The sequence below is a fragment of the Protopterus annectens genome, chromosome 4.part0, assembly GCF_019279795.1.
Source record: "Protopterus annectens isolate FY-2018-M chromosome 4.part0, PAN1.0, whole genome shotgun sequence".
Classification (NCBI taxonomy): Eukaryota; Metazoa; Chordata; order Ceratodontiformes; family Protopteridae; genus Protopterus; species Protopterus annectens.
The window spans coordinates 736997641-737009995 of NC_056733.1; the positions used below are offsets into that span (position 1 = coordinate 736997641).

Below are 12355 nucleotides of genomic sequence, written 5' to 3' on the forward strand. Positions count from 1 at the left end.
CGACTGACACTACAGCTGAATAGGGCAGTAGTATGTCAGCTGCAAGAGAGTCAAAGTAGTACAGGAGGGGAAATAGAAGCAACACCAATAATTTAAGCACGTTGGAAGGTTTGTCACTATCAAAGCAAATTGTTAACAAAAGCAGCAAATGCAGCAACAGTTACAAAAAGAGAGACTGGCAACAACAATTCAAGCATCCTGTAGAAATAGGACAGCAAGAGAAGTTTAACTAGAGCAGTTTATGCACAGAGAAAGTCATGCAGGTAGCAGAGTGAATTTAGCAACAAATCAACGCTACAGCTCTACACAGCAGTAACATAAGTATTCTAGAGGTAGGAGTACCTTTGGTAACCATGGAAACATTGTTATGGCTAGCAGAATAGGTTCAGGAACAGTAGCAAAACAAATTCAGCAACAGCATCAAAAATTCAACAACAAAAATACAGGCAAATAAAAACAGTCAAAGTGAAGGTTTGGGAGTGCAGGCAGCTTGTTTTAGGAAGATACAGAGTAAAAGGCATGGTCTGCAATTCAGAAAGCCTAGTCATGAGGGGATACTTCAAAAGATTATTTCATCACTAGAGTTGCCACCTTTTCAAATGCCCAAAGTGGAACATTTTTTGTACAAGCATCATATTTTGCGAGGCAAAACATACCCACGGCCAGTACAAAGGACAGAACTTCACTTTTTTGCCTAAATAAACACTTATTCTTGTAGCATTTTAGTTGCTTATTCTGTTTCTTGTAACATTTAGGTGTTTCAGAAACAGAATAACTGTTTTATGCAACTATATCATTAAATATAGGAATAAGTTTATCCTAATATCTTGGGACATTTGCCATTTTTTCAATTTTTATGCAGGACGCAACTGCCCAAAGAGGGACTGTCCCTTGCAAAGTGGGACAGGTGGTAACCCAATTCATCACACTATGCCTGCCTGATTTTTCCCAACTAAAGGAACACAGTCTCAACTCATACCCAAGTAAGCAGGGCCTGGTGGTCACTTTAGGCTTCCTAGTCTTTAAAAGGAGTTGCTTGTATTCTGTAGGTATGTCATGTTCCTACTGGCTTGGAGATTATGAAAGGGAGGGTAACTGAATTCTCTCCGTTTAAGTGGATAGAATTCCAGCTAATGATCTTCTAGTGTTCACAAGCATGAGCAAATGAGGCTAGACTGGGAGGAGCTTCTAAAATCAAATTAGCATTAGGAACTGGCAGATCAAGATATAGCAGGTTTAACAGCACAACAGGAGCAAGGCAGTTAGGGTGGGGAAAATCACAGTAAGTTAAAATGCTTCTTCTCAGTTCCTCCCACAAGTCGCAGTTAATCCCTTTACAGTCAAAGAATGCAACACAAATCTTTGCTAACTAGCCCTGCTCGAGCACTTTTTTTTTTAAACCTCAAGGGGAAAAATTGATGTAAAACAATTTAATTTAAAGCAAACTGCAATAAAACAAAAGCAAAAGCAGTAAACACTGTGAATCTGCAATTTATAGGCCAAGAAATCCAAATAATCACAGAGCAGCTGAGCTTTGGCAGCTGCCAGATTTGTACCCCTGACTGGTGGTGGTTCTCTGACGTATTGGGAGACACCAGCAGTGATTTCTTTGCGTGCACCTTGACGCTACTGCACTGCACAAATGTTTACCAGTGGACATGGAGGGTGAAAGCTTGTGGATCCATTTTCCTGGAGGGCTCCACATTTGGAGATGAGGTAATCATGGTAAGTGCTTGTGCACTAGAGCCTTTTCCCATAATCATACAGTGGTATTTTGCAAGTTATCTTTTGAGCCAGATGCTCCGAATGTGCAATGACAGCCTCATGTGCTCAGCATGTCTTCACCCCCAACCCAGGAGGTCTTCACAATTCCACTAGGGATCACCAGTGTGTGAACTTACTGTTGCCACTCTCTCTCTAAACAGAATAATAGAGCCAACAGGCATTTGCTACCTTCCACTCCTTCCAGCATTCTGTTCCTAAACCTAAGTCACAAGGTGTACCAGCAGGTTCTCAGTGTTGTAATTTTTAGTATAACCAGGAACACATTTTTTTAAAGTAACAAAACCTTCCAGTTTTTGTTTTGTCAATACTTCACTTCAAAGATCAATAACTTGAAGGCACAGATGGAAAGCATCTGCTAATGAGGGACTGACTACTGCCTCAGGTTTCTGAGGGGCAGCTGGCAGGTTCAGGTAGAGTAGCTGGTGGCCTGATGTCTGGGTGAAGGAAATGGGATCAAGTGCTGCTGCAGAGACCCCTATTGGATACCAGAAGAATCACTCATTGTTCCTCAGTAAAAGCACACAGCGTGGGATCATGCTTAAAATCCTTGGGCTGTTCAAGTGAACCCCTTTGCATGTGCCCAATTGGTGATGTCTCATGTGACTGCTACTTAGGAGTTTAGAATGGCAAAAAGATTTTAAAAAGCCACTTTATGATTAGGTTTGCCTACCTTCAACCTTTCTTCCACTGGGGGAGTTACAAAGTCTGATAGCTTGAAGCCATGTGCCTCTGATGAAGAAGGATCTAGATATTTACTTGGTTACTACAGGGTTTCTCATCTTCAAAAATAGGGTTATGAATATGTCATTTAGGAGTAGACAAAGCTGCTGATGATGGAGGTAACCCCTTTGAAAATAATCATCTCCACGGAGTTGTATATGATAAGTTTTAAATTGTGACAGGTCAAAGTGCAAGTCCCAGTGTAATGTGTGAAAATGAGACTTACATATACTAATGCTGATATTTCTTTGTGTTGGAGTATTCCATTTTCTCCACGCTATTTCAGACTTGGAGATGGTACAGAAAAGTAGTATGTGGATGTGAGGGGGTGCAGAGTGCTTCTCCACTTCAAAAAACAACTTTAAAGTAGAAGTGGATTTATCAGCATTTACTGTGCTGTATTTTCCTTGTGACTTTTTATTTTCAGGACTTGCAGTTACTCTCAGAATTACAGTAGTGAGGTGTAGTTATCATGGGGTGACTCAAAACGTTTCCAAAGCATTTACATTTGGCACGCACTAGGAAACAGGATTATTTCCAATAATATCAGAAAACGGAAATGTTTTCCTTGGTTCCTCAGGACATGAGCTTATTGAGGGTGCGTCTGTTTTGACTTCTGCTGCATGCTGCTAAGCAGTGCTCATAAAGCTGTTTCCCATCTCTGATATGTTTTGTGTTTACTGTCAAATAAGCATTACTGTGGAGGAATCTCCCCCAACGCGCACACACACACACACACACACACACACACACACACACACACACACTTCTACCATCTTTGTATCATAGTTCATACATTGTTACCTACCAATAAACAGAAAACTGAGTGTACATTTCATCAGTATTGGTTTCTGTCGAACTACAAATATTTTAAAGAGGTAGTATGAACAGCTTCGGCCATTTCACCTCTGGCCACATCTAACAGTTGGGCTCTGGAACAGCCTGCATCAGTCAAGTGGTGAAGGAGCATTTTTGATCATGTGACTAGTTTATGTATGTAAATGACCGAGGGTAGTAAATGCCTTACTGCATACCAGCTGGTGGGAGAAGCTTGTCAGAAGTTCAGTTGCTGCTTGGTTTCCATCAAACCTGTGCACTTACATCAGTGCATTGTTATACATGGATTGCGTTATCAGGAAATGTGGTAGATAATGTTCTTGATTGGTAGATAGGTAAGACTACCCACCCCCGAGTTTGTAGATAATCTGGTCTCTCACTAGCAAGTAAGTTAAGGTAAAGTCTAAGTAGATGCTGTGCTCTTCAGGGGTACCTCAGAGTGCCAGTCGATGGAATAGATGTGTAGGCCATAATAAGAAGGTGTTGCATGTCACAGGGCCAGGGGAGGTGATGCAGTTTGGTAAAGCATACATTGGAAATCTGTTTACTAAATGTTCTAATCATATCTGATTACTTTTGTATAGTTTGGAGACATTTTATTGTTTTTTAATTGTTATTTTGTAAACAGTGTACTACATCATTGCTGATCAGAAGTCAGCCATATAAACTTTTGTCTTGAATGCATTGTCCATAATCAAACTTTAATTCTGCTGTTGTCAAGTAAATGTTAGAAAGCAACTGCACATGTTTATTGAAGATGCAATTTAAGGTCTTTTCTAAATGTATTTTTCAGCTGTTTTCTGGAATTCTTGGAGATTCTACGTTTGCTTGCAGGCTCCCCTGTCTACGCAGAGCGAGTAATGGCTTCTAGAGCTCTTGTACCATTTGTCATCCCATCCCAGTGTTATCCACTTCTTCTGAGCTTGGTTACAGAATTGCCTCAAGAAGGTGATGTATTTTCCCACAACGCACTACATGGTTGTTTGCTGCAGATACATGCCTTGCTGTGTCGAGCTCTGCAGATCAAGTGGTAAGTACAAAGTCCTTCTTACACATTTCTTTTCTTTTTAATGCTAGAATGAGAACAGTTTGTATGTTGGTATATTAAAGTATTATTCCATAGTTATTTATTTATTTTTATTTTCAGTTTGATTACCGGGGAAGTCCACTGGGCCGAGAAGTGCCTTTTTTCAGTGGAGGCCCGGGGAGAAAAGCTCCAACAGCAATACAATACTATAAAGGTTACAAAATACAATAAAGGTTACATACTGTAGAGGTAAAATACAAGAGTGAGATTCATACATTCAGGAAACTGCAAAATACATCATAAGACAGTGTAAAACGGACATTTTTATTTTGAATGGCTCTTCAGATGTTTGCAATATTTACATATTTACATACTTGGAGTTAATTAAAGTCTGCTAGTTCTGCTTTTGGAGGAATAGAAAAGAAAGCTTGAGAGTAAAGTGGAGCAGGAGTGTGGAGAGCTAGTGGGGAGAATCCCTAAAATTTATGTAGGGTGAAAGGAGGAGCATTTCCATTTGGAAGATAGGTGTAGGAAAAGTTGGGTCTTGAAGAATTCAGTGTTATGTATAGTCCTAAAAGAAGGAGGAAGAGAGTTCCATTTTTTACCTAGAGAGAAGGAGAGTAGGAGCTGGCCAGCGGGACGTTTGGGTTTGTGGATGGAAAATAGGTTTTGGTGTTTAGATCTCAGTGATTTGTTTGGGATGTATAGGGGAAGGATGTTCATTAAGGCTGGGCATTTATCTGGGGAGAATATTAATTTATGAGCTGTGGTTAGTTGGAGATAGTCTAGGTGGTTAGGAAGTTCTAACCAGTTCAGAGATTTTAGGCTAAGGCAGCGGTGAGTAGAGATTTTGGATTTAGTGGCAAATTTAGAGATCTTATTGTAGCAAGCTTCAAGTTTACAGGTGTTGGAAGCAGACAGATTGGTTAGAAGGGGGGCTCCATATAGAAGAGAAGGAAGGAGGTAGGTAATTGCTTGGGAATGCCTAGAGGAGTTGGAGAGAAAGCAGTTATTCCTATATAGCATACCTAGCTTTTGGTGGGTTTTCTTTATGTTTTGTTGTATGCGGAGGTCGAATTTAAGGTGTTCGTCTATGGTAATGCCAAGGAGTTTTGCAGAGGGGACCGCTTCAGTAGCAGTGTTAGTTTGGCTTAGGACATTGAAGATGTTTTTGTCAAAGGAGGAAACCCTGGTGGGGAGGAAAATTAGTATTTTAGATTTATTGGAGTTGAGGGAGAGGTGGTTTTGGTGCATCCAGTTCTTTGTAGTGGAGAAAGCTGTTTGAGTCTTAGTTAGTAGTTCAGGAATGTTGTGGGCAGCACAGACTAAGGTAGAGTCATCAGCGTATTGGATGACTGTAGTGTCAGGGATGACAGTGTGAAGGTTATTTATAAAGATGTTGAAAAGCATGGGTCCGAGGATGGACCCCTGAGGAACGCCAGTAGGTGTAGGCAAGAAGGAAGAGGTGCAGTTCTTCCATCTGACAGCTTGAGATCTGTCAGATAGGTAACTGGAGAACCAGGAAAAAGTATTAGGGGAGAGATTAAGATTGGCGAGATGAGAGAGAAGGTGCATATGGGAGATGGTGTTGAAGGCCTTAGATAGATCTAGCAGTATTGTGGATACAATAAGTCCAGAATCTTGGGCTTGATTGACAGTTTCTAGAAAGGATAGTAAGGCAGTTATGGTGCTGTGGCCAGGATGGAAGCCGTGCTGGGTGGGAGTTAGTAGGAGTTGACTGATTTCCAGAATTGTTTTGGATTCTTATTGTTGTTGGACTGAAGTTTATTGTAGTAGTTTTTTTTGTCCATAGTGATACGTCTTTTTTACTTGGTTGCGGAGTTGGCTGTATTGGAGCAAGGTAGAAGACACTTTGTTTTTCTGATAAAGATAATTTGTTTAGTTTCTTTGGGAGAGTAGGGCAGAATGGCTTTAGTTTGTTTGTTTTAGAGAGGCTAGAGTTAAAGTTAAGTATTTAGGTGATGTTTGAAATGCTCTGGCGTTGTCAAGTGGAGTGTTTAGGATTTGCCAGTTAATTTGTTTATGTTAGAAAAAGTTGAGGGGTTGAAGTTGCTAAGGTTACGAGTTTGAATATAATGGTGTTGGTGTTGGATGGAGTTAGTTGATCGATGTATGAAGGCAGGGAGATGGTCACTGAAGGTGTCAGGGATAGTGCCAGAGAGAATGATTTTGTTTGGATGGAAGACTAGAATCCAATCTATAATGGTCCCTGGGGGGTGGTTTTTGTTAGGACGGGTTGTTGAATGGATTACTTGAGAGAAGTTGTAAAGGTTAATGGTTAGGGAGGGGGATGGTGTGTTAATTTTATTCCAGTCAATATTGACATCAGCAAGAATATAGGTTTCATATTTTATTTCAGTTGAGGCCCAGTGAAGGATATTTTCAAGGGTAGTGATATTATTGCCTGGGGAGATATGTAAGGAAATAATGCAGATATTCTTATGTTTGTTCAGTCGGAGAAGGCTTGCTGTGATTTCAGAATTTTTGAATTGAGGGGTATGGATTTGAAGAGGGATTAGGGAGAGAAGGTTGGAGTAAGATTAGAGCAGAGCCTCCACCTTTTTTATTTAAATGGTCACTTCTGAGGATGTGGTAACCTGGAGGTAAGATTTCAGAGTCAGTAATATGGGGTTTTAGCCAGGTTTTGGAGATGGCTAAGATGTCAGGTTAGTTGTGATTAATCCAGGCTTGTACATGGTGAAATTTGTTGTTAAGGCTCTGGGCATTGATAGTGAAGATCTTAAGAGTGCTAAAAGAGGAAGTGGGTGGAGAAGGGGAATGGGGGAAAGTGTTATTTGTGGTCGGGGAGGAAGGGGGTGAAATGATGGAGTGGTTTGTACTGAGGCAGGGGCCGGGGTTAGGATGAATGTCTCCAGATAAGGCTAGGACATTACAGGTAATAAGTATTAGCCTATTAGGTTTGTATACTAGGTAGCTATCTGGGTTTAGTAGTAGTTTAAGAGAGAGAGTTTTTGTAGAGGTGGAAAATAGTTTGGGATGGAAGAGGTGCAGTAGGTTGGGTGGACTAAGGGAGGAGGATATGGAGTGTAAGTGAGGGAGTAGGAGAGATTGTAGTTGAGTGTTAGGGATAATTTGAGTAGGAGGTAGGAATAGGGGAGCTTTATAGGAGTAAGAAGTAGCGAGATATAGAGGAATTAGTAAGATGAGAAGGGAGCAGGGGAGTTGGATAGTAAAGGGGATTTGAGGGGGCATGTTTAGAATGGGTGGGGTAATGAAGAGAGAATTGTAATGGAAGTTAAAATGCTAGTTGAGGAGGGAAGGTATAGAAGAGGAAGGGGAGAGTTAGAAATGTGGACAGGACAGGGGAGGAATAAGTGTACAGAGGTGGAGGAAGTGGAGTGGGAGGAGTAAAAGTGGGTGGGGTGTAAGAGTGGGTGGGGAAATAAGAGGAGGATTATGATTTGATAAATGAATAATGGGGCGGGGTAATGGAAGAGGGCTGTGATTGGATTATTGAATATGGTAGGAGGGGTATGTGAGGAATAAATGTAGAGGTGCTGGGGGCAGGGTAGGGGAGCGGAGTGAGCCCACAGGGCGAACGGAGTGGGAAAAGCCAAAGGATGAGAAAAGTGAGGAAGACAATTAGTAAAGAGAAGTAGTCAAAGGTAAGTCTTGCAGAGATGTCTAGGAGGAGAAGACTACTGAGAATGGAGTGGTGTGTAGATATGTAGGTGAAGGACAGAGAGAGAGGTGGGGGGCTTTAAAGAAAGGATTGAGAAAGGGTGTAAGTAAAGCGAAAAATGGGTAGGTAGTCCTGGGACAGTGGTGAGGGAGAGAGTAGAGGAAAGATGTCAGTGGGCTGTATAAGGGAGTTGAGGAGGGTGTGGGTTAAGAAGTGGGGGCAGTAAGAAGGTAGAGGAGCACCACCTAGTGGCCTGTCAGTTTAGTGCAGTAGAGACCCCAGGGAGAGATATCAGCTAAAGGGAAGGAGGGAGTTATCATAGGTCGGGATACGGGGTGTAATTATAGAAGGTAAAGTGGGATGCTCAAGCTGCAGAGAGGGGGGAAGTTGTGGCTGCTGGCTGGCCTGGCAGGGGAGCGCACTGCAACCTAGTTGTAATCAAGTTAGCTACTACCAAGTGTTAGAGCAGTACACATACTTTTACATAAACAATCCTTGCTGTGAGTGGTACTCAAGGAACAGTAAGGCCTTTCAGGTTTGGTTTGAAATGTCCGTTATTGGTGGTTCTTAGCCAGGGTGTCCGGGAGGGTACTTTCAAAAGATTATGGCAAGGTAGGCAGGAGCCCGAGTTTTACATAAACAATCCTTGCTGTGAGTGGTACTCAAGGAGCAGTAAGGCCTTTCAGGTTTGGTTTGAAATGTCCGTTATTGGTGGTTCTTAGCCAGGGTGTCCGGGAGGGTACTTTCAAAAGATTATGGCAAGGTAGGCAGGAGCCCGAGTATTAGGTGTGGACGCTGGAGCCAAGGGGAGCACAGCAGCAGGGGTCGGGATTAAAGAAAATAAAGTTAAATGTATTGTTTTTTTTTTAACGTGATATGCAGTAAAATCGCACCTTTTTCAGGTAGTTAAAGATCAGTATAGAACATGAAGTAACAAAAATCACATCTAAAGCCCCAGCTCTGTTGCACAGAGGGATAGAACCCTAACTGCATAGTGTTGGGGGAGCCGGCAGGGAGTGGTGGGAGTGAGTAACTTTTACCAGCTCACCTGTCCGGGGAGACGCAGCTTGCTTACCTTAAGTACTGGTGTCATGACAAGCACAAAGGTCTAGTGACGTGCATCTACCAGGCAGTGCAGTGACGTACTGTAATCGTAAACTGGCTCATGCTCAGAGCTGTCCATGTGTCTACAGGGCTGACATTATAGAATGATCTTGTCAGATTGCTATAAGAACAAGGGGATGTTAGGGCCAGCGAATCATTTAAGGCCCATCTGGGTGGTGTCGATTGACTGGTGTCCAGTGAGGAAATCCTGGGTTGGATGGTAAGGGGGGACTGATATTTAGCTGGATGGGAATGCATGGGCTGATATCTGACCAGCAATGCTGAGAAAAAATTAAGAACAAATCATGTATAAAACATTACTGTTTGATTGTGAAGAAAAATATCTCACACATCAGATTTTGGTATCCCCAACACAATATCCATGATCTAATGTGTTTCACTGCCCCTTGTCTATCTCCACTGTAAGGCAGAGAGGGAACGGATGTATCTCAGTGTGGCTTTCCTTATGGAAATGGTGGCGCTTCCTGATTGTCTTGCACTTAAATCCCCACCCTGCATATGATGTACGTTGTCATCAATACAGTTTCTGTGCCTGTGCTACATAGTAACATCCTTCTCAGCAGATGATGGTCTGTGCTTCTCTTGACTTAATCCATGCAAGTTAAAGCCCCTGACCTGTGCTAGGGGCTGCAGTCTTGGAGAAAACTCACCCTCCATATGACTGGTTCCACCATCTCCTCTGGTGGCCAGACCTGCCACATGAATGTAGGTCATTTGGTTCATGGGTAGTGCTTTATCCCTCTGTACCATTTATCCATAGGTTCATAGGTAGGTACTAGGCTGTCAGCCCAAGGGCCTACGTAAGCCTAGCCAACAAGGTTCCCTGACTTACGCCACCCAAGAAAGTTATTTTCCTGTGCTACTGTCGAGCAGAGACACAGAAGTGATCCCCGGGGTGTATTTCCTATTTCCCATCCACTCATCAAGATTTTTCTTGAAGAGTGCTAATGAAGAACTTTGCTTGACATAGATGGATAGCCTGTTCCAGTATGGGAAGTCTCTGGGACAGTAATCTATTACTCCAGCAGGTCCTGTTTGTTGTGGTGACAAGGTTTAGGTCCCTAGAGCATGTAGCTCGGAGGGATTGGGATTTCTTTAGGTGTAGCATGCCCAACAGCTCTGGGTTTGACATAACTTTATATGTTAGGCAAAGATCACCTCGGAGTAGACGATATGTAAAAGTAAAGCTGGAGTTTTTTGAGGTGGTCAGTGTAGGGCATTTGCTTGAGGCCAGTAATCCTCTTTGTGAGGTACTTCTGTGGCCTTTCCAGCTGCTGCAGATGTCTTGTGAGGTACATTCCAAAAGGGGCATTGTACTCTATAATGGGTCTAATGAGTGTCGAGTAAAGAGGAACAATGACCCCTTTTTTTCCTGGATGAGCAGTAACTGTTTCAAATGTTTTCCAAAACATGTCTGGGGGGTATTAGTATGACCTTGTATATACCTTTGTGTCATCTGTTAACTATAAAGATGACTTGTTTTTATATGTGTGCCTGAACAGTGCAGTGTTACTCACAGTGTAAGGCTATCAGGCACAAGCATATCTGTCTGTTACTAGGTTAGGGCTGCTAAATACAAATGCCTCTTTTTAAGGTTTACCTGGAGCACTATTTTGTTAACTTGTTTACATTCACACAGTTTATAAGTGTAGACTGATGTAGTTGAAGCCAAGACTACAGGAGGGAAAAATCCATAAACTGAATGTGGGATACTTGTACTGCAGAGAGTGAAGGCATGGACTATACTTTTAGGGAATGACTCCATTTTAACCCTACAGGAAATTATCCACAAACTTGCATGCGTTTTCTCTTCAAAAGAGAAGAAAGTAACAGACTTTGTATACAGCAGCAAGTGCAGAATAAAAATGAGGCAACCCATTAACAAAATATGTTGTAGGATGATTATATGTTTGTAACTTCTTTGTACAGTTAGACTACAGGATGCCTAAATGGTGGCATTCTAATCCACAGCAGTCATATGCACGGTAAGGTATTCATCTCCGCGATAATATCTTCTCCTACGCAAAATGGACGAGTATCTATATATCTTTTTGGATACATACATTAGGCATGGAACCATGATGACAGCGCTGGGGTCTACTAGCTAGTATGCTAAGATATGTATAGTTTGAGATGCATGCATTGATTGTTATCATTACAAACAGCTAATTATAACTTGTCATTTTTTGGCCTGAGTCTGCTTTATTTGTATGCAAGCTGAAACGGCCAAAAACTATCATGGGAATGTAAAGTCAGGCTTCTTAAGAACCTCACAGATCAGTAGCCTAGTAAGTACCTATGTACAAAAGGAAGTTCAAGCACAAGTGCAAAGCAGTGAAATCAACTTCATTGTATAGAATTCATGATGCAATGGTACATATTCAGCCATTGATTCAATATAGTAAATATTTCCTGTAATATTTATGTAGGGAGCAGTCGTGGGGCCACTGCAGTACAAAATGGGTTGTCTTCGTAAGTAATCAAATTATTGCTGGTGCAACCCAATTAACTGAGTTTATTACAACAACCAGAACAATGAAGATTAGACCTTTGACCAATAAGTTAGGAGCTAGACACTAACATTCATTTCTTCAAGGGTCATCAGGATCTTAATAACTGAGCAGTGGATGAAGGGTTCTCTCACAATGCTTATGTGAAATGCAGACCATTGTAGTATAACATAATGCCTTGTATTCCAATGGGAATGACATTAACAAGCTGAACTGTAGCTCTTCAGATGCTTGAGATGTCTCTACAAAAGCTGCCTTTGTGTTGTATCTTTTATCACATGCTGACAGTGTTATTCATTTAATTAGTTAAAAAATTCAGGCACTGTAAAAGTAATGACAGAGTGTTTCTAAAGCCTTTTTTCCACACTGTTCTTATAGCTGGTCTCTTCTAGTTAAATTGAAATTATTCTGAAATTAGTAAGGTGTTCTTCAAAACTGTTGTAGTTCTTCTTTTGGCTTTTCCCAGTTAGGGGTTGCCACAGTGAATCACCTGTCCGCTCATGATTGGCAGTGGAGTTTTACAGTGTCGAGTTGCCAGCCCGGCACCCAACCTTCCACAGAAGGCACACACATGCATGCACTCACACCTAGGGCCAATTTAGAGTGCCTAATCCACCTACAGCATGTCTTTGGGATGTGGGAGGAAACTGGAGCACCCGGAGGAAACCCATGCGACCACAGGGAGGA

The 12355-nt window shown here is 41.9% G+C and overlaps 1 protein-coding gene across 1 annotated transcript in view; it reads left to right on the forward strand.

The window, feature by feature from the left end:
• Positions 1–12355, forward strand: part of LOC122799562 (thyroid adenoma-associated protein homolog) — a 672025-nt gene that overhangs the window by 466606 nt on the left and 193064 nt on the right. The window contains exon 23 of the mRNA XM_044068695.1: positions 4136–4372. Coding sequence (XP_043924630.1) covers positions 4136–4372 — 237 coding nt within the window. The remainder of the gene's footprint in view (positions 1–4135; positions 4373–12355) is intronic.